Source organism: Petromyzon marinus, chromosome 46 (assembly GCF_048934315.1).
Source record: "Petromyzon marinus isolate PM22_M1 ecotype Great Lakes invasive population chromosome 46, UKy_Petmar_22M1.pri1.0, whole genome shotgun sequence".
Classification (NCBI taxonomy): domain Eukaryota; kingdom Metazoa; phylum Chordata; class Hyperoartia; order Petromyzontiformes; family Petromyzontidae; genus Petromyzon; species Petromyzon marinus.
The window spans coordinates 660,980-683,660 of NC_133712.1; the positions used below are offsets into that span (position 1 = coordinate 660,980).

Below are 22,681 nucleotides of genomic sequence, written 5' to 3' on the forward strand. Positions count from 1 at the left end.
AAAAGACTTTTAGGGCAAGTGCTGTTAGCGAGCATCTACGAAGGTCAGCACAGAACACGAAGGGGATGGGAGGACCAACACTACACCCAGCCACCTTTGTCTCCCCAGTGCTGATGCTTTACACGCACTGAGTACTCATTTAAGGCTGAATTAATCTAAGGGAGCCCCAGGACCGGTTTAGATATTCGTCACCGGTGTTGGCCATAAGCAGCTATCGAACTTGGGTCGCCAGGTTAATAGTGCAGCACGCTAACCAGCTAAACTACTGCTGTTCGTCGTGACCAGGAATGGAACTTAGGCCATCAGGATCGTGCCACTACACACTACCACTGCACAACCGCTCTCTAGTGACATACAGACATACGCTAGCACAGAAGATGCACAGAGATACAGACTGAACAATACACACGTGAACACACACACCCACACACGCGCAATAATATACAGGGCCACACACCTGTTGCAACCGCTGACACACAAGACATACGCATGCAGACAGGCAAATAAAGACACGTTAACACCTGTTTGACCACTAGTGGGCGGTATATACTCCGCTAAGGGACAGTCCTTTGGAACTACTGGTCGTAGGTTGGTTTCCTCAAGGTCCTTTCCCAGTCTGTTGGTCAGTAGTTGAGTGGTCCATATTTCTGCTGGACGCTTGGTTTCGTTCTTGATTGTCCGTGACAGGTCGTTGAGTTATTCTGTTATCATTTGAATTCCTGTAAAGTCTTCAACTTCTTCATCTTCTGGATCCCTATGCTGCTCCGGCATTGACTGTGCCCATATTTGTCGGGATTCAAGGTTCATGACGGGTTTAAGGCGATTCAGTAGTTCGATCCCAATGATCAGCTCTTTTCCTGGGTTCTGCACGACATATAGTGGATGGCTCATGTTGACTTTGTTGAACGTGAGCTTCATCATGACCTTGCCCAATGGCCGCATGTGGGTCCCTTCGCATCCTGAGTAGGTGAGCCTACTTGGCATCATCTGTAACGTTTCATTCTTCCTCTGGACGGCAGTCTGGAGTTCATCAAACATGTCTCTGGATATCATGGATATTTCTGCTCCCGTATCACAAAGGCCCTGGCTGGTCAGGGTGTCTTGCAGTATTACTTCCACGTGGACTCGTCCGACCGGTCCTACGGGAATTAATTCCCCCAGATGGTACCCTTTACCCTCTGGTACCACCTCGGTGACTGCTTTGGGGTTTCTTGAGTTTCTTATGTTCTCTTGGGCTATCTTTGCGTTGGGTGCGTCCTCTTCCTGTGTGTGTTCTGTTGGTATTCTTTTCTTGGCTGTTCGCATGGGAGTCTTTATACTCTCTTGATGTTCTCTTTCCATCCGAATATAGTGAGCGTATCGACTCCTGTTGGCTGCCTGTGGTCTATGCCCCATTGCTAGCGGAGGCGGCAGTGGGAGACGATATGGGGATTGGTTCGGTGGGCGTCGGCCTCCGCGGGGTAGGTATGATCCGTCATTCGCTCTCCATCCTCCATAGTTCCAAGATCAGCCCTCTTCTATATTCCAGGGCCGTGGGGGCCGTGGGTGCCAGGTCCCCCGTGACCAGTTGTCCGGCGTGTTGCTGCTGAGTTTTGATCCTCGTGGATTTGGCGCCCTCTCCTGGGGTGTTTCATGTTCGTTCCGGGTGGTTCTGTTATTATTCCCTGGAGACTCGTTTCCCTCCAGATTGAGACGATCTTTGTCTTTGGTGATGATGTGTGTTTTAGCTGTGCTAGTGGTTCTCCATCCGTTCACCCAGGCCGTGTGGGCCTTGCTTTCAATCTGGCGCAAGGAGGCAGTCTCGGGGTCTAGCATCGTTCCTACTATCTTCACTATTTCAGGTCTTAGTGATTGGAAGAACATAACTTTTAATATCTTCCCTTCTTCCTGGGCGTTGTCCACGTCACCTGCGGAATTTGCTCTCTTGAGGCGTAGGAGATAATCTCGTGGGTCTTCGTCCGCACGCTGAGTCATCAATTTTGCCGCGTTCAATCCTTCAGATAGTGTGGAGTATTCCCCAAATCTATTAACTACTGCTCGGCTTAATTGCTTAAAATCGCTCTTGACCCTATTTGGCAGGGATGTTACCCATGGTCTGGCGGTTTCATGTAAGCTCCTTGACAATAAACATGCTTTTTCTGCTGATTTACCCAGACCCCGGATCTTAGCCTCCTGTCCTACTGTAGCTATGTGGTTGTGTATATCCCTGGTTTTGTTGTGTGGATCGAAATAGGGAATTCTGACGAGCGCTTTGTCCATCAATTTCAGAGTCTTACTACTGAATGAGTATTCGGACAGTTGATCGTCGTCAGAGGCGTCAGATTCAGAGGATTTGTCACTCGAGCTGTCCCTGCCTTCGCTATCACTACTGTCATGTTTCCCGTGTCTGTGTCGTGGTCTCCCTCTGTCCGAGGATTCGTATCTGTCCCGTGGCTTGTGTCCCTTATTTCTCTTATGTGGGTCTTGTGATCCATGCCTGTGGGTTGGTGTGCGTGATCTCCTTGAGCTGTGTCTATGTGGTGAGTGTTTTTGTCCTTGACCTTCACGCCGTCTACTACGTGCGTGGTGGCTGCTAGGTGATGTGCTGTGTTTATGTTTGTCTGGTGCTACATGGTTGTCGGGATTCCTGTGTTTGTCATCTGTGGTGCGGGTGGTTTTGCGTTGGTAATTTTAATGTGTCGTGCGTTTCTCTGGTGAGCTGTCCCTTGTACCCGTGTTATGTTGGTCATGTTTGCTTGAGGTGCGTTTCTCTGGTGAGCTGTCTGAGCTATCTGCATCTGATGGGTCATGTTGGCGTGATGTACGCCTTCCTGGAAAGTGATCCCTGCTGTAGGTTCCACGTCGGTCATGCTTACGTGAGGTGCGTTTTCCAAGTGAGCTGTCTCTGTCATCTGCACCATGTCGGTCGCACTTGCGTAGCGTGCGTCTTTCTGGTGAGCTGACTGAGCTATCTGGAACTGGTTGGTCATGTTTGCGCGAGGTGCGCTTCTCCAGAGAGTAGTCCCTGCCATAGATTCCACGTCGGTCGTGCCTGCGTGGAAGGAGTCTACCAAGTGAGCCGTCTCTGTCATCTGCATCATGTCGGTCGTACTTGGGTAGCGTGCGTCTTTCTGGTGAGTTGTCTATGTCATGTTGCTCGTTTCGCCCCAGCTCCGCCCTTTGTCGCTCTATCAGTACAGAATACCCTGGTGACTTAGGGTTAATATTTTGCCTCTCTCTAACCTCGGGGTGGTCGGCCTCCTGTTTTCCTGTTTGTGTCCGTATTTCCCCTTCCCTCTCCTCGATTTGCGAGGGGGTTTCTTTATCAAAATCGTTTTGCATGGTAGCCATACTTTGTGTGGGATCTGGCCCTGGGCTACGTCCGCATGGCTCGGAGTGTGGTAAACTGTTACTCCCGTATGTGTTCTGTGTACCGACGTCTGGGGGTCCCGCTGGTGCATTCAGCGCCGACTCTTTTTCTCTCACGAGGGCGTGCAGACGCTCTACCTCCTCTATTAGGGACAGTTTCTCCTTCCTTTCCCTGTCAAATTTTTCCCCAGTCCATAATCTTTCTCCTCTGTCTGTCTGTGTGAGGAGATACGAGTCTAACCTTGCTATTTCTGCAATTTTTAAGTCACGTTTGGCTTTGCTACATTTCATCACATCCTTAAGTAGTTTCCTCCTATGTGCCTTAACATCTTCTATATGTCTCCCCTCCCATATGTCTTTCTGCTCTGTCTGCTCTCTAGCAGTCCGTCCAGTACGTTTTAACACAAATTCACGATATTGTTTTTCCATCGATTCTATCTCCTCCTCGGAGGTCCACTCTGTATCAGTGTTATGCGTTGGGATGTCACCCTCAGAACGTTGCGGGTCATGTGCCATCTCTATTATGTAGTGTAGTTAATAGACTTAAGAGTGTATCTTAACTCTAGCCTCTCATGTGTGGCGTGAGTTACTCTGGAATTCCCCTCAGAGCGCACATAAAAACATTTGCATCACAGAATATGTTGGTTCGATTTGAGCAAATAATCTTACTCCCACTGTCTTTGTTATACACTGCTACTCTGGTATTTTCTTCAGAGTGCGTTTTTTGTTTGTTTTACACCGTTTACCGTCACAGGGCAATGTTAGTTCACAAAACCTTGATTAATACAACAGTGATTCGTTCCTTAATTTAAGCATAACCTGTCTGCGAGAGATCCCGGACGAGACCCCAATTTGTTGTATATGTGGGTGTGTGAAAATTGATGAAAAATAATGAAAATTAAATGAAATTCGAAATTTGCATACTTAATCCAAAATTATGTTAATTCGTGTAATTATGCATGTAACTATGCTAATTAGAGAGGTAATCGTATTAATTATACGAGTGGGTGTGGTTGTGTTAATGATAGCCTTTATGATAATCAGGTCCCGCCTCGTTGACGAGGTGGGGTTATCAATCAGGATAACGCAATCAATCGTGTGCAGTTACGCTAGTGTCAATTCGGCCTCGTTGTCTAACTTCGTATTATTGATCAGCATAATAGAATGATTCTCGCTTTAACACTCCCCGAGTCTTCATATTTTAGGTCCCAAGTTCATATCATTCGCTTTAAAGTTTAATGAGTGTGGATTGGTGTGTTTATAGTTTAGGTTCCCGAGTTCATATCTCATCGCAGGAAACAGATCTTATGCAAAAATTTCAGGAAAGAATCACACGAACACTACTGTATTAATCTATTTATTTTCTAATTAAACCTTAACTATAATATGTATGTGAACTCTCAATCTCAGAACTTCAACACGGTATCCACACGGTATCAAGACAGTATCATCAACGACTGTACGATTTCACTTTGATAACACATGGACCCCGCATAAAGCGATGGTTGTTAGTGAAAGAGAGTTATTAGAACATCCAAATGCTATACTTGAATCGTCCCCGCAGTATCGCACTCGTTATTGATCATAGATCATATGCAACCCTTATCACGTTGTTAGCACACTGGGTCACAGAACAGGTGATTATTCTGTAGAGTACGCGTGTATGTGCGGCGATTACGAACGAAAGGTACTTTAAAGATTATACGGCGGTAAGAAAAACAATTAAAACAGTTATTATTCTTAAAGGCACAAATCTCAACAGATACATCGGCATATTATCTGACTACATAATGGCTTGGAGTAAGGGCATGCGATGGTGTGCTCCTTTCCCCTGAAGATCTTACCTGATACCAAGTTTTAATTGATTGTGGACCAGATCGCCTAATGAGGATCTGGTGGGACACACCCTTCCCCACAAGAGCGTGGCTCTATGGAAGAAGGTGTCAAAAATCAATTCGTATTGATGGATCTGTTGAATATTTATGCGATTGAGAGTACAGCCCACTAAATTGTAAAGAGGACAACTATGGATATACTTATAACGACGGGTGGTTGTCACTCGGTCTCGATGTGACGCCTTCACAGCCACTGATGGCTGATAGACTTGAGTGTTGGCTTCTGGTTAAGGACCCGTGTATGTTTGAGTGACATGAATTGTTTTGAATAGTCAGTGTTCGGAGTCGATCTTTGTGTCAAACAGACGCCTGCTTGTCGTGTGGTGAGGGGGCGGTGCGCGTCAAACGTATAAGTCGATTCGGCGGTCACCGTGTTGAACGGATTCGGATGTCGTCGATAGGCTGCTGCAGTTCAGAACGCGGTCGGTAGATGGCGCCCACAGCTCGCTCGCAGCGTGCACGGTGGTTGAGTGTTGACCCGGGTGCGCACTCGGCTGGCGATGCACGGTGTGCACGCAGCCTCGTCGCCAAACAGCGACCCTCACCACCCCGGCGGCAGCAGAGACCTCCGCGTCGGCAGAGGCTGACCCACGCAGGGCGAGTTGAGCTGTCAAGCGGGTCTTGCCCGCCTGCAGATGAGATGGGGAGCCGCTCCGATGAGTCGAGCCCCCGATGGCCGGCTCCGGGGAGCCGATCGAACTCATCTGAGTTCCGATGAACTGCGGACGAGTCGAGCCGACCCGCTGGTCGCAGCTCGCTCCTGAGTCGACCCCCTGGTCGAACTGAGGTTTCAATGCTCAGGATCCTCTTTTTATGCCCAAAAATCCCTTCACTCGGATCCTGCCCACAAGGCGGGGTTTCTTTCGATTTTTGCTGTGTCAGGATTTGTCCGTATGTATCTGCGTCCGTGTGTGTGTCCGTACGTGTGTCAGTGTGTGTTCTTGTGTGGATCACCCACGGTATATTCCGTTGTCATACTCCTACCATAAAACCCACAAGTAAAACAATCAAATGTTATAAATTGTCTCGAAGGCGCCTCCCTGTCTGGGTGCACAACCTGGAGGGAGGGGCGATATTCCCTCCGACTTTCACCGACGCACAAAGAAATGGTTAAGGTTTGTAAAGTTAACATTTATGCCTCACAGTTTCACAGTTATTCTCTGTATGTAACCCAAGTTCTGGGTTAGCTTCCGTTGTGGTATTGTACTTAATGTCAAGGGAAGGTTTTTTCCCAAGCGTATACCCACTCCTACCCCGTGCTGCGGGGATACAAAGACGGCCGGAATCTCCCTTTCTCTCCAACCTTGGGTAAAACACCGCCCAAGTCATTATGCAGTTTATGTTTTGTATAAGCCTCGGTGAATGGTGCCAACACGAATGTTATGTAGGAAATAATGCACTGTGAATTTTTATTAAGCCTGGTGTTTTCGCTGAAATGCGTTGACACTCTAAGGTCCCGCCCTTATTCTCTCTTCAGTCTCTCTACACTCTTTGGCCCTCACTCTCTCTAGCGCGTGGTGGCCGCTGTTTTCGCTGACGCCGCCAATTCAAGGCCTCATTAATTTCCGTCACTCCGTGTAGGTGAGGGCGGGTTAGCCTTGGAGTCAGTTCTGGTTTTCGTCTGCCTCTCAGCACTTGGTCTGTGACCTCTGACCCCGGGATTTATCTAATTTGATGGCCTGTCTAGCCCCGGTTTGCTGTTGTTAGGTTGGTTGGTTGTTCCTGGCTTTTTGCCTACGTTTGCAGTTTGCTGCGCTTATTTTTCTTTCCTCTCCAACCTTATATCCACTCTGCTCATTATTCGCTCATGTCTGGGTTAGACATTCATGTTGACTTCGGAAAACCTGGTTGTTATAGGCTTTGGGTCAAGTCGTATAGAAATTATTAAAATATGAAAATAGATTTAATATTAAACCAATAGACGGGTGATGGTTACATTGACGTAGCTGGTGGCAGGGTTCAATTGAAGCGGGTGTGAAGATCAATAACTTTAGCCTACCCTGTCGTTAAATTCCGACTTCCAGTTACTTTAATAGTAATGTAGAACCAATCAGCTTTTTGACTGAACTATATCTAGGCTAACGCAAACTCCCAGTGACCCTGGCTTGGTGTTTATGTCAGCCCCTTGCAATCCGCTGTGCTCTGCTCTCTATCTGCTCCCTCTGACCCTGGGAGGGCTCTTAATGTCAAAATCGTGTTAGTGGGTCATGGTAAAGATAACCTCCACATGCCATGCGGAGGCCTGGTTTGGTGTTTTTATTTATTATAAAAAAACAATAGAAACATGTATCTATATGTATCGGAAAATTACCTGTTAACATTAAGATGGAAAAGGGACCTAGATACAACAATGAGCACTTCCAGAATAGCCATGGTCCCGGACAAAACAGCGTGTGTACGCGATTGGCCAACCCCCGAAAGTTGGTGGGTGAATTGCGCAGTTTTGTCGAGTTTGTGTCCTATTACCGACAGTTCATTCCACAGTTTGTGACAATTGCAAAACCGCTCCGTGCTTTGACCGCTAAGAACCATAAGTTGAGAAGGGGGAGGAGGAAGAAGATGCGTTCGTTGCGCTGCGTGATCTCCTTTCCAATGCGCCTCCCCTTGACTATCCATATTTCTCCCTGCTATTCAAATTGGACACAGATGCTCGTGACACAGGCATAGGGACTGTCCTATCACAGATAAAGAAGAGGGTGGAAAGAGTGGTTGCGTATGGGAGCCACGTCCTGTCCACTGCATAGCAACGATACTGTGTGACCTGAAGGAAACTTTGGCTATGGTGTACTTTATACAGAAATTTAGGCCTTATCTTCATGGCAGGGACTTTGTAGTCCGCACGCACCATGCAGCCCTCCAGTTCTCTTTGAAAATTGACCAGCCTTCCGGCCAGCTTTCACACTGGCTGGAAATACTCCAAGAGTACTCATTCCGGGTAATTTACTGAAAAGGTCTGTGGCACTCTAATGCCGACGCATTGTCCCGCTTGCCGCTGAGTGAACATTGTGCATGTTCATCGGGCACGGGCCGATGTAGACCACCCTTGGCAGTGTCACCAAAGCTCGGGGTGACGTTGAGTGACGCAGAACCGGCCAAGGTGGTCACACCTGGGAACAACACGTTGGGTCTCACGCAGGCCGAGTGGGGACGGCTGCAGGTAGAGGATGTGCCATTGTTGAGCTTGCGGCGCCGCGCTGAGTTGAATCGCAAAGACCCTGCTCATTGGGGACTTCGCAGGTAGTCCCTCAGAAGGACTTTTGATGAGGTGGGACGAGGGGCTGCAGCGTCACGGCATGGTGGTTCCCACTTGCCTGCAGGGTCGGTTGATGCGGGTAGTACACGAAAATAAATTGTTACACCTCAGGGTTCCAAAAACGTTGCTATCTCTGCAGTGAGATTTCTATTGGCCGGGAATATCGAATGATGTATATCATCTGGTAAAGGGCTGCACTGATTGTGCACACCGAAAACCCCCGTTGAGAAAAGCCCAGCACCCGTTGCAGTCCATCACAGTGTTTTAATGAATTGGTTGCGCTTGACATTCTGGGACCTTTTGCAGCTACGATAAAAGGAAATACATGTATCCATTGCTGATGCATTTTTGCACGACTACGTAATGGATAAGGGAGCCCCTGAGCAGCTTCTTACAGACCAGGATCGAAATGTTTCGTCCAAGCTGCTGCGCGACATGTATTGATGCACTCGGCACTACGAAGATTAAAACATCCCCATACCATCCTCAAACAGATGGTATGGTAGAATGCCTCCATAGGACTTTGACATCAATGCTCTGTCAGGTGGTGAATGAGGCACAAACTGATTTGGATTTGCACGTGCCAAGGGTCTTGGCAGCATACAGGATGGCCCCACATGCCTCTATGGGATTTTCCTAATTTTCCTTATGTTCGGGCGGGAAAACGAACCCCCCCCCCCATAGACACTCAGCTGGATATGACCTCGGGGAAAAAGGAGGCAGCCATCCCCGCACATCTGCAGGTTACGTTGGGATGCATGTCAGAATCAGCTAAGGAACGCACTGCCAAGGTGCAAGCTGCTTATGAAAAGATCGCGGAGCGGTGTGAGCACGTGCTTCCATGGGAATCGGGGACGGGGCATGGCTACACTCCCCACAAGTACCGCTGTGGACGTCCCCCAAGTTGCATCAGCCATGGCAAGGTCCTGTAGAGGTGGTAAAAATCAAACGGCCACAGTGTGTATGGATACAGGCAGGACGTCGCTGTTGGTTTGTTCACCCCTCGCGCCTGAAGCCATATGTTCATCTCCAGATAGACGACTCATGCCCAAGTCCTGTTCGGCCAGTGTCTGGTGTGTCCGGCGAGCCGAGGCAGTCGGCCACGAAAGTTGTGCCTCAGAGAAAAAGTGTTGTGCCGTCCACTGAAGTCCGGGGAATCAGCAGAATCCGCCATGTGGGAAAGACTGCCGGCTGGAGCCAGGTCAAATTCTTCCAAAGAGTCCAGGGATGAGCCTACCCCTTCTAGGCTTTTGTGCAATGCCCCAATGTCCGAAGAGGTGCAAGATGCCGCCCAAGGCAGTGGACCGGCGTCAAGAACCTGGTCAAAATGTGCAAAATTTTGATATCGGAGATCCCATGTTGTGTAATTAATATCAGAGTCGTGTGTGGGGGAGGTGTGCATCGGGCTATGCCTTCGGCAATGTATTGGTAATTGTCGTTATCCATCGAGTTGGTTCGGACCACCTGCAGTGCGTTGTTGTGCTAACTGCATCGGGATCATGATCGTCGTACGTCGGGTTATTTAAAAAAAATAACTCCTCTCATTGCGGATTGTTGTTCTTCCCGTATCACGTAGTTGATTTTTAAAAAGTATTAGCCGGGACGACTATCTTTTTAATGGGGGGGGGTGACTTAGAGATAGTGTGCTGACTAGCGACCAGAAGTGGAAATTGCGGGTGTGAGAACAGTATGGGCAGAACGAAAGACAGATACATGGGAGCGACCACAAGGGGGAATATCTGGGCCAAGGGTCAGAGAGGGGATCCATCTGGGAGTTCCCAGAACCAGCTGGAGAGTTTGAGAAAGGGGGCGTGGCCAGGGTTGAGCCACAGCCACGCTGGGAAGATATAAGCGAGCGAGGAACTGGGTTCTGGGCTATCGTGAGGGGTCGGAGTCCTGGTCATTGTCGCTGTCATCTTCGTCGTCGCTGTCATCGCTTCGTCTTCATCGTCGCTAGATAGTCAGCCAGCTCTCTAGTCAAATGGGCGCCATAAAGCTAGACTGTTAGCGTTTTATTCCGTGCTACCGAGTCGTAGTCGTGTGAGTGTGAGGAAATAAAGGAGAAGCCTCTGCAGTTTATGTCTCCAGAGTCGTTCAACTACATACTTAACAATTCTAGATTTGAAGTTTTCGTGACTGCAAGGATCCATACTCTTTGGTTCTTTCGGTAAAGTCACGTAGGTAAAAAATTAATTAAAAATGAAACAAAAAATTAAAACAACTAAATAAACCACAACGTTTCAGAGGCAACACAAGCTTCCGTCATCAGGTGGAACAGCCACAGCAAAATTACTGTGGTGAGTAGAGACAGCTTTTTGTGACAAGAGATTATATAGGGTAAGAAGGGGGGAGGAGCCAGGGAGGATGGATTGGGACCCTGTTGACAACATGACAACAACCTCTGATCATTAATTGTCAACCAAATGTAAAGCTAACTTGATCGTTAAATTCAACCTCCTATCAAAGAAAAAACAGAACCACACATTAAAAAGTTAGATGTCAACAAAATTGTTATCAATCAGAGTAGCATCCCAATTTCTGACAATCTAAAATCGGTACAAGCTAAAGGGCTGAATTTCGCAGTTACCCCTAAACATACTCCAGTGGAGGATATGATCTCCCAGGTCGATGTAGCCCTCAAAGGCTTGGGACACATCCAAACAGATGTTGCTAGAGCTGAGATTGCCACTGTCCTCAAAAATGCTAAGAAACCCATTAGCAACATTAGCAAAAATGAGCGCTCTGAACTCGCAAATTTGAAAAAGAGGGATGACATAGTCATCCTCTCGGCCGACAAGGGAAATGCCACTGTGATCATGGATAAAACCACATACAACAACAAAATCCAGGACCTACTCAATGATAGCAGTTACTCCAAAATCAATAGAGATCCGATTAACAGTCTAACTACTAAAACTAACAAGATCATTACCAGTTCGACTTCCCAAATAAAACCAGTCAAACGGCTCTCCCTAAAACCCTCAGCTCCTAGACCACCCAGATTCTATGGTCTTCACAAGATCCATAAAGAAGGTACCCCACTGCGGCCCATCGTGTCCACGATCAACTCACCTACCTACAAACTAGCCCATTTTCTGTCAGATACTTTGCTTCCCTTTACTGGCAAGACCACTTCAGCAGTTCTTAATTCAACTCACTTGGTCTATCTAATTAAGGACATTTCACTGTCCCCTGATGATGTCCTCGTCAGCTTTGATGTGGTCTCTCTATTCACCAAGGTTCCAGTGCCTGACACCATAACAATAATTTAAGACTTAGTCCAACATGGATTGAACCCTGATATCCCTGCGCTGGTTAGGCATTGCCTCACCAACACGTACTTCACCTGGAATGGTACTTTCTTCAATCAAAATGAGGGTACCCCCATGGGTTACCCCTTGTCACCAGTGATAGCCAATGTTTTCATGGAGAAATTTCAAACAGACGCCATCCAGACATCCACCCTGTGTCCTTCCCTGTGGAAGAGATATGTGGATGACACTTTCGTCATTTGGCCACATGGCCTTCCAGCATTGAACCAATTTCTCGACCACATTAACTCCATACACCTATCCATCAAATTCACCATGGAAGTGGAGAAGGATGGCAAGCTAAAATTATTGGATGTTCTGTTTGAGAGGGAGTCCAATGGCTCTTTGGGACATTCTGTCTACAGGAAGGCCACCCACACAGACTCCTATCTGAAACCTGATTCCCACCACCGTCCGGCACAGAAGAATTCCCTCATCAAAACACTACACCATAGGGCCCACTGCATCTCTGACAAACACCACCTGGCCAATGAATTAGAACATGTACACCTGGCCCTTAAGATGAATGGATATTTGGACCGTACTATCCGCAGAGTTGTTTCTCCTACCATGGAGAAACAACCCCCTGAGATTCCGATCAAAACCATCACGTTACCATACATAGCAGGCGTTACCAAAAAGGTTTCCAAAATTCTAAACAAACACAAGATCCAGGTCCGATTCAGTACAATACACAAAATACGTGATCTAATCCCATCCGTAAAGAATGTCATTCCTGACTTACAGTACCCTGGTGTCTACAAACTGAGTTGCATTTGTGGTGATTGTTATATTGGGGAAACGAAGCAACGTATCTGACCGCATTCACGAGCACAAGTCAGATTTGAAACACGATAGGACAAATTCTTCTGCCGTGGCTGATCATTGCTACCAAAGTACTCTGCAAGCCATCTGGATACCACCAAAGATTTGTCCATGAATCCATCCAGATATACAAACATAGTCGTAACTTCAACCAAGAGGATGGTTTAAAATTGAGCATTCATTGGAAGGATGTTATTAATCAAGTAAAACTTTAGCTGCTTTAGAGTTTATATTCATATCCATATCTCCGGTCTTTTACTCCCAGCCTTACACACTACCATCACTAGGAAATTTGACGTGCAACGTTTCAATCGTGCAAAATTGTCCCCCATCCCACTCTCCCCCGCCCCCCGCTGCCCCCCCCTAATCCGTTGTACATGAGTACCATGCCCAGGAGCTTCAATAATCTCCGTCCCCCAACACTCACCCCCCTCCCTACCCTGCATCCGTCCTCCCTGGCTCCTCCCCCCTTCTTACCATATATAATCGCTTGTCACAAATAGCTCTCTCTACTCACCACAGTATATTTTACTGTGGCTGTTCATCCTGATGACGGAAGCTTGTGTTGCCTCCGAAACGTCGTGATTTGATTTAGTTGTTTTCATTGTTTTTTTACTTTTTACCAACGTGACTTTATCGAAGGAACCAGAGTATACTTAACAATATTAAAACATTTAATTCCCACTCACAACCAACATCAGTGATGATAATCTGAATATGTCCTGGGCCTCTCCTAGGTCAACTCGGCCTCAAATGAGTACCTGGTGCGGTGTGTGTAAACATCGCTACTGTTGAGTCAAAGGCGACCTTCATAAACGCTGTGAAGGCAGGCTATACAGGGGATCGTTGTCGTGTATGTTTTGTGTGAGTGCGCTTACATGCCCCCTTGTGTGTGAAATTGTTGGGATCCATTATGCGCCTTCCGACAAACAAGCCAGCATCATCGGGAATCAAGGCAAGTGAAGTTAAAACTGATTTTTCTTTCTATTTACCAACATTTATTTGGTATGTTATGTATAATATAGTATTTATTACAGTATAAAATGCAAATGTTCAATATTTTGTATGAGTTTAACAATGTTTCCCTTTTAAAAACGTCTTATAAACCGTTCGACTTATGAACAGGTGATAAGTCGAGGGCTGCCCATATATTTGACAATATTAAAACATTTAATCCCCCTCACCACTTCCCCCACAACAACAGACGAACTTAATAAGAGCGCGTCCGAACCGATGCAATCTCTTGCGGATGGTTGGTGATTGGGATTTGGGGACCTCAATAATTTTTTCTGCACTGTCCATGTCACTCTGTACCATGGCTTTCATTTGTTCAGCATCGTGAGGCTTAGAGTCTGCCTTAACCGTGCTCTCGGACTCCAGGAGAGGGTTAACAGTGTCGTCTGCGTTTATAGGCAGAGACAATATGGAGCCCATGCTCGTCTCGGCTCCATTTTGGGTCGCCTCATCGACTGCCTCAATTGAAATATGAAATTCCTCAATATCCAGAGGCTTGATGTCCGCATCAATTCTGGTCTCCGACTCTGGGAGGGGGTCAGCAATTGATGCTGTCGAAGACACAGCAGTGTTCACATCTTCCACCTGAATGCTGCATTTTGTGGTGGATGTTGAGCTAGTGGCTGTAGGCATCTCCACATCCAAAATGGTTCCGGCGCTTAATTCAACAGAAGCAGAAGCCAGGAAGGCGTCAGTCCTTGGCTCAATTAAGGGGACTGCAACGGCGGCTGGAGATGGAAGGAAAGTGGCAGTGGACACCTTAGTGGCCAAAATGGGAATTGCCACTCCGGAAGAGCTGCAGCAAACTGATTCGACTGGAATTTGGCCAGGAGAAGTAAGTTGTGGAATTGAGGGAAGGTGGCAAGGTGCTGGAGCCGGGATGAAGAAGTTGTTGGGGTCCGAATCCAGCCAGCATAATTGGTAGGGGTCCATTGTCTTGGAAGGGATGTTGTAGGGGTCCAGAATAGGGAAGGTCTTGGTTGCAGGAGCCAGATGGGAGTTGATCTTGCATGCTGGTGCCTGGTGAAGTCCAGGTGGTGGAGCTGGAGCTGCACTCATCCATGGGTGCTTGAGAGCACTTTTCAGAGTTAGACGGTCATTTGGGTTCCAGCTGAAAACAAAGAGACAAGTACCGATGAGAAGATCAGCAAAATATACATACCCAAATGACACATTATAGTGATACAATAAACTTACATCCACTTGATAAAGTATCTAAGGGTTTGCAGGTATGTGAATATAGGTATGGTAAGTCCACGCTCAAAGTGTGCGTACACAACGTGTTATCGCTAAAGTAAAGTTCTTCCATTCGGGAACGGGCTTTCTGAGCGGTTCATGACAAACAACTTTATTCAGCTGCATGGCTGAGCAGTATAGGAATTCTAGGTATATGCGCGGAATAATATAATGATATAGTACGTGGTGGCGTACCCTCATCACAGTTTTTTTTCTCGCCATGGGATGACTGCAAGCTAATTTTATAGTGAAAATGTGCAAATGTGCATGGTTTTTATTTGTTTATCTCTGTAATGTGTAAACGGTAATTCCTCACTAAATGCATTTTTTCTTAATACAGAACATCTACTAGCGCGTTAAATGAGGATACAGTACTGCATTTGCCCTTTCATTCTTTACCTAGTTTCTTCTGCAGAGATATGCAAGATAGCTGTACATTGCAAAGGGGATGCATATTCCCTTGTGATATAGAAATTGACTGGAATTTTGTTACAGTTGAGGGAAACTTAAAGAGTGGGACACTCACCATAGGATGGAGCTGATGAAGTCCAGGAACAATGGGTCTCTCGTTTTCAGAAACTTCTTGAGTCGGCAACACTTAGGGGTCTCCTGCAGACATTCCTTGGTCAGTTGCCCAAAGAAGTCTGCAGTGGGTACAATCGCAAACGATGTCATGCATTAAAATATTATTAATGTGCACAAGGCTGTGATGTACAACGAAGGCTGTGAAGGACGTGGGGAAACAACCCAACTTTCACGTCATTGTGCAGCCAGACGAGTGATGTTATAACACCTAATCGCATATTAAAATTAAAATTTGCAGTACTCACTGAAATACCGAGGACCGTCTGGTGCAGCGTGCAGCATCTCAAAGGGTGGTGTTCCCACAATCTGAAAATAAACGATACATTTGCTCTTATGTCACTGGCGAGTTAAGAGGCGTTTTCTGTACGTACTTACATACATGGTGTGTATCCTATTGATTGAATTATTCATTATTGAGTAATCACTTGATTTCACGTAATATGAAGCTGTTTAAAATTGAATTTGTACTCAAAGTCAAATGAGCATTGAGGCAGTGATCATAGCCTGGCTGCAGCCCTGAGTCAGTGGTAAAACTCCATTCATACGTCACAGGTGAATATATCTCTATGACAACCAATGTCGACTTCCCTAAAAAGTAGTACTCATTTTATCAACACTGTAGGGCTGAATAAACCCCAACCAGATTTGAACCCACAATCTTTCGCTAATAAATATACAAAATTATACAATTAATGTTACCTTTGTGAGGCCAGCGATCGCCTGAATCTTGCTGCTTATTGACATCAGTCGTTTGCCGACAGATATCTCAGCTAGTATGCACCCGGCAGCCCACATGTCAATTGATGTTCCAAACGGCTGGCCCAGCAAGACTTCGGGAGCGTTGTATCCGTGCGTCCCAAAGGAATAACCGGCTGGAGAAAAATAAAAAAATACAATATTGCTTAGGTGGCCTGTAGGAGTCATAGTTTCACTAAAAGAATCCCCAATGTGTTCGCACCCTGTCCTGCATGATATGTGATAGTTTTCAAGTTTCAAGTTTTCATTTATTAGGTATAGCCCTGTGAGCCATGCGGCTCTTAAGTCGGGTGCAACCGCAACAAACAAAATATGACAGGACGTGATTTTACACGGAAGTGGACATTCCCAATGCACGGTTGTGAATTGGAGGTTCTAAGGAGTTGTGAGCATTCCCTTAATACCTCGTGTGGAGCTACCATGCACAGGCATCACTGCGTGAGCTCTTGTGATATCTGCTATATTAATTTCACATCAGCATCGTTCACGCAATTTGCATGAACGACGATATATAAAACACAAAATTATTCCAGATAACAGGATCTGTAGGAATATTTAGAAATGCGATGATGTGTATAAATGTATATAAAGTGTAACTTACGAAATTCAGATTCAAAAAAACTTCCTCCGAAGTCGGCCAATCGGATGGCTGCCGTGTGGTGATCTTTCACCAAGATGTTTTCCTGAAAAAATTAAGAAAACGGATGCATTATTTGTATTGTATTTAACCAAATGAGAGTCCATTAAGATGATTCCTGTCTGTATGGAAGAATGGCGTTCATTTTGTGCACTGTACATCTAACGTTATAAGTGTAAATGAATTATTTCTCGAGTCGGAAGCAGGGGGATCAAAAATTATCGTAAAGATGATCCAATACAACATCTTGTACTGAAGTTGGTCATGAAAACAAAACACTTATAATGGGAAGAATTGACATGGCGACTCTTCTCATCGGCGCGAACCGAGTTGTTCCGCAATTCAGGATGGTAAAAAAAGAAAAACCTGAATAATTACGTACAAGAATGAAAATAGGGTCACGGATAATTGGTGTTTCTGTGGACTCTACAGCTGCCATGGATAATGGGAGTCATAGGTAATATGATCACGGATAAGAGCTCTTCTGTATGAGGCAGCTGTGATGGGAATTCAACTGGCCACCACGTGGCAAAGAGCTACAGGTGCATGAGGCGCATACACTGCTCGATATGTTTAAAAGATCACCGTAAAGGTGCAGGCCTGCAATTATTTGCTCACCCCTCTACTTCCAGAAAGGCCTCCATCATTGAGTAGGTCGAGAGAGCTACTTAAATGGTTTTGGGATACTCGTATACACAGCCAAATGTCTCAAAAGTGGTCGGAGTACCCACACTTTACGCCACCACTTGTGACGTTGTGATGAACTGTGTTGTACTTATTTATACTTCTGGGTGTATAGAGGTGGTGGGTGGGTGGGTGGTTGGAGAGTTGGGATTTCAGAACCTGTCCACTGTTGCAATTGCCAAGCCGGGAGATCAAATTGAATTGATTCCCTCTGGGTTTAAAGTCTAGTGTGCTACCCATGACACCATGGCAGCGTCCCTTAGACCTGCTTAATTCCTCTAAAAGAAATGTAATGATAAACCCTTACCAGCTTGAGGTCCCCATGGACTACGCCGTTCTTCTTCAGGAAGGCCAGCACTTCCATCAGGGATCGGGCGTATCTCTTGACGGAGGACAGAGTAAATGCTCCGTTCGATTTCACCACGTCTAAGAGGCTGCCCGCGCTGACAACGGAAAACGCACAACACAGAGTGCAGGATGGTTAATTAAACACAGCATCAAGCACAAAGGCACCAGCACATCCACACATGCACGGCAAGTCCTAGAACACTAAAGGTGAGGTAAGACATTCGAGGTGTAACAATGCATGGAATACGTGCTGACTGCAGATAGTTGTTTTCTTTTTTGCAAACTGGTTACGAAATGGTTAATGCATCTGCTTCTTAACAATGCAGTGTAGCATAGCTAAGGATTGAGCACTGATCGAGATGAAGCAGCTGCCAAGCTTGTAGTTTTACACATCCTGTAAGTGTCACGCTTGTAATGGACTTAGTGTTCTTACTTGATGTAGTCCAACACGAGATAATGGTAATCTCCCACGACGAAGTTTTCCTCAAGCCGGATGATGCTTTCGTGTCTCAACATCTTGAGGAAGCCAGCCTCGTTATATCCTTCCGCGTCCGTGACGCTGCGTGAAGAAATACAAACACTTTTGAGAATGTCGAAAATAGGATCATCATTAAAATAGAATGCTTCATGTCGAGGTAGGCACACGTGAGTTTGTGTTGCAGGAAAACTTTTCAGTGAAGATTGTGATGCACAATCATGACTTGGTCTCTCACCTTAATGTGGAGTCAATCATCTTGAGGGCCATCTCCTTGTGGTTCCTGTGGTCCCAGCATCTGAACACCTGGCCAAATGTTCCTTCACCCAGTTTTTCCAAAACCGCATAGCGATTGTTGAGGAGATTTGTCGCCATCTGGTCAAGAGGGAGTGGTGCAGAAGAGTGCAAGCAATCAGTACAAGTGGCCGTTTTGACAGTAGTTTCCTAACTCCTCATTACTCTTTAAATTGAAATTAGTTTCAATAAAAAAATCCACATGGGGTTAACTCAACCCGGCATGCCCCTTGGGTTCATTAAATAGGTTCGACTTTTTCAGTCGCTCAAACGGTGCTGGACAATTGTTGCACCCAGTCTCTTCAAATGTAAGTAAGTACAGCCCTGCAATTGCTTGCTCATACAGCTTATGGTGAAAGGGCCTCCACGAGAAGGATCTCTATAGAGTAGTCTATCTGCTCTTTCCCCCTAATGAGACGTATTGATAGAGGTGGGAGTCGCCACACTCGACCACATCACACACGACTTGCTGCCAAACTACCACCTGTGGTGTAACATTTTCACTTCTGGGTGAACATTAAATACACCCAAGAGGAGTACATCCGTGGAGATGGAGCAATGAAATCAGCTCGTTTTTAGATACTAGATGGATTGTTGCATCAAAGGACTTGTGGGAGATGGTAAAGGCTTATCAGGCCTTCATCCACCAATGAATTGATCATGTTTGATGATAGCCTTTATTTCCTGCTTGCATACATTCAGCAAGTTCACAACATTTCTCTCCCTTATCTACTCCTCTCATATCGCTAAATAGGTATCTTAAGTTTGGATATTTTGTGAACTCTCTTTTATAGTTATTTCTTGCCTATATATCTCATTCATACTATGTCTCTTGGCTACAACTCCTTACACCTCTAAATCTTATTTGTATCTAGTTTTATCTAATTGTACGACTTAATTTTGTCCGTATCTCATATCATATCCCTACATGTCTTTGTCTTGTTTGTGTCCTAATTTCATCTCTCTGCATCACCTATGTAGGTGTGATACACACGTGATAAAGCTAAATCACAGGCATAGGTATGCAGTACAGACAGGAAAAAGAGCTTCATAGCTCACCGGATTTCTCCAGCATAAATAAAGATTCTGATATCTTTGATTTGAAGCTTTCGTTACTGCAGGAATCCATACTCTCTGGTTCTTTCGGTAAAAGTCATGTAGATAGTAAAAAAAATAATGAAAGAAATCACGACGTTTCGGTCGCAACACAAGCGGCCGTCTTCAGGTGAGAAAAATTATCTGCTGTTGTGGTTTTATATAGGCACGGGGAGGAGGAGTTTGGCTGTAGAGAGGGGGAGGGTTTGTGGTGTGCATGGACGTGTAGGGCTGTAGAAATTAGCAAGTAAATTGACTTGTAGTCATCGGACAACAAGACACACGGGTGGGTGAGTGAAAATCAGAGAAGATGGATTCAGATTGAGCAATCATTGGAAGGATGTGATCAACTACGTTATATTTTAACTGCTATGATTTTCACTCACCCACCCGTGTGTCTTGTTGTCCGATTACTGCAAGTCAATTTACTTGCTAATTTCTCCAGCCCCACCCGTCCATGCACACCACAAACCCTCCCCCTCTCCCCTGTGAACCTCTACAGCCGAACTCCTCCTCCCCCCCCCTCCCCCCGTGCCTAACCCCTACAGCCAAACTCCCCCCCCCCCGTGCCTAACCCCTACAGGCAAACTCCCCCCCCCCCCGTGCCTAACCCCTACAGGCAAACCCCCCCCCCCCCGTGCCTAACCCTACAGCCAAACTCCCCCCCCCCCCGTGCCTAACGCAACAGCCAAACTCCCCCCCCCCTGGTAGGAACATTGGAATTTTGCGCAATTGTATTACACGGACGGACACATGAATCTATTGCAGGCTGGTACACTCAGTTTACAACTTCGTTCCTACCAGTATAAAATAGATTCTTACCTTGCGTTGAGAAAAACAAAAATATCTTGAAGTTTGGAGACGCGATTCTGCTGCTCGCGGCCGTCGTGGGAGCCCAATCGCGTAGAAGTGAAGTCGCCCCGCCCACGTAATGACGCTACGCTGCCCAGCCCCTCCCCCTTCCGGCGTAGCCACGCCCCCTCCAAACTGTGGCCCCGCCCTCCCACGCCACTCTCCCAACACGGCCCCGCCCCTATGTCTCTCCCACTGTCACGGCTTCTGTACATAGACGCCCGCGTTCTGTATAAATATATTTCCCCAACTCTGTACATTTGTAAATATATACACGGAGTGAAACATTTCTGAACATCGATTTTAATGTATTTAATTCAGTGAATGCAGTGTGAACTGAAATATAGCTTTTGTGTTATGGTCGAAACGTGAGAATTTTTATTGTTTTATATATATTTTATTATTTTATTGTTTCCCTTCAACGTGACTTTACCGAAAGAGCTAAGATTATGAAATATAGCTATTAATATGTATATCCCTGCTAACAGCGTCAGTTATATTTTAAAAATATGTAATGATAATATAACTTTTTTGCGAATGTTTTTATTATTGTGTTAGAGTTATACCAGCGATAATTGATCGAAATTATATGCGATATGAAGAAGGGCCATTTCGCAGACTATCCGTTTTCCTTTTCAGCGGTGTTAATGGCGAGTGTGTTGAGTTTTGTTTCGTGTTCGTTTTTGTTTGGCTGTTTTTGCTATAATTTCTATTTTCTGCACCGTTGTACATGTACATGTTTTCACTCTATCGCTTTTGTCATGTTGGTGACCCAGGTCTTGCGCTCTTCTCACCTGGTGAGCCTAAACGTCAAACCCAATCAACGAATCGTTCATTCTTTACACATCGATAGACACCCCTGTATCTTGTTCAACTTTTCCATACCTTAATTTTGTAACCTAATTACGATCCAAACTTGATTTGAAGCTTTCGTGACTGCAGGAATGACTCTTTGGTTCTTTCGGTAAAGTCAGGTAGAAAGAAAATAAAATAAACAATAGAATGACATTTCGAGTCCTATTCGGCCGTCTGAAATGCTTTCTTTACGATATTAGGAAACCACTGGTGATATGCACTTTTAAATCTAGATTAAAAACTAACTTATAAAAAAATTGTGTTTAGTTTGTCCTTCCCCCGCATCTCCGATTAGCACTGTTGAATGCAGACGGTGCGAAATAAGTTCAACAACAACCTCCATTCGTCACTCCGTGGCGGTGACATCACCACGGTGATTATGCCAGGCGAAGTGCACTTTAAAGTGAGGCGACTGGCCGATGCACCACCTGTGCACCCAACTGTGCCCACCTACTATGTTTAGCCACCTGGCGCTTGCTCGGGTTGGTGAGCGTCGCTCCATAGCCCTCCGTTCATGCTGAAGGGCAACTGCCTCCAACTACCCAGTAGCGTCCTTCACAAGCCTCCTCCACAGAGGCCGATCTTGACACCGCTGGTACCAGTCATCGGAAAGCACACTTAGCTCTACATCCTCTTGTACCACATCTCTTCTCGAGCCCCTGCCACGTCCATTTGGCCCCCTCTATCTGGCTAAACAAAAGCTATTTAGGCATGCGGTGGCTGTACATGCAGGCTCTATAACCCAGCCAACGCAGCCTTGCCTGCCGGAGCTCACCGATTAACTTTGTCGAGCTCTTTCAAGGATTTGTGAGGTCCTCACACAATCCAGCCTGGCTAAACCCAGGATGGATCGTAGGCATGCCAGCCTGAATGTGTCTTACTGGCGAAGATGTTCCATTGGGGGGGGGGGTCCGCTTTTCCGCAAGAATACAGGGCATGACGGTGGCCGTGAATACCCGAGGCTTCATGTGGAGCAACAGACCAGGAAGCTTCCACACAGCTTTACCCAGCCGATGAACAGATGCCACTCGACTGATTCGGAGACTTTGGTATCAAATCGGAGCTGGTCATAAGCACACTGCCCAGGTATGGAAAACTCTCCACTCTCTCGACAACTGCCCCATCACCAATCGGGAGTTGAGGGGGTGGAGTGTTTGATGGCACAAAATACCCAGCCAGGTGCTTAGTTTTGGTGGGGCTGATGGTAAGTTTATAGCA

The 22,681-nt window shown here is 46.2% G+C and overlaps 1 protein-coding gene across 1 annotated transcript; it reads right to left on the reverse strand.

The window, feature by feature from the left end:
* Positions 1-13,288: 13,288 nt before the first annotated feature.
* Positions 13,289-17,268, reverse strand: LOC142930971 (uncharacterized). The gene is made up of 4 exons (XM_076074131.1): positions 16,825-17,268; positions 16,167-16,339; positions 15,409-15,773; positions 13,289-14,757 (listed from the first exon to the last, which is right to left on the reverse strand). Exons 3-4 carry the CDS (start codon positions 15,555-15,557, stop codon positions 13,803-13,805), a joined length of 1,104 nt encoding a protein of 367 aa, XP_075930246.1. The 5' UTR covers positions 15,558-15,773; positions 16,167-16,339; positions 16,825-17,268; the 3' UTR covers positions 13,289-13,802.
* Between the last annotated feature and the right edge of the window lie 5,413 nt (positions 17,269-22,681).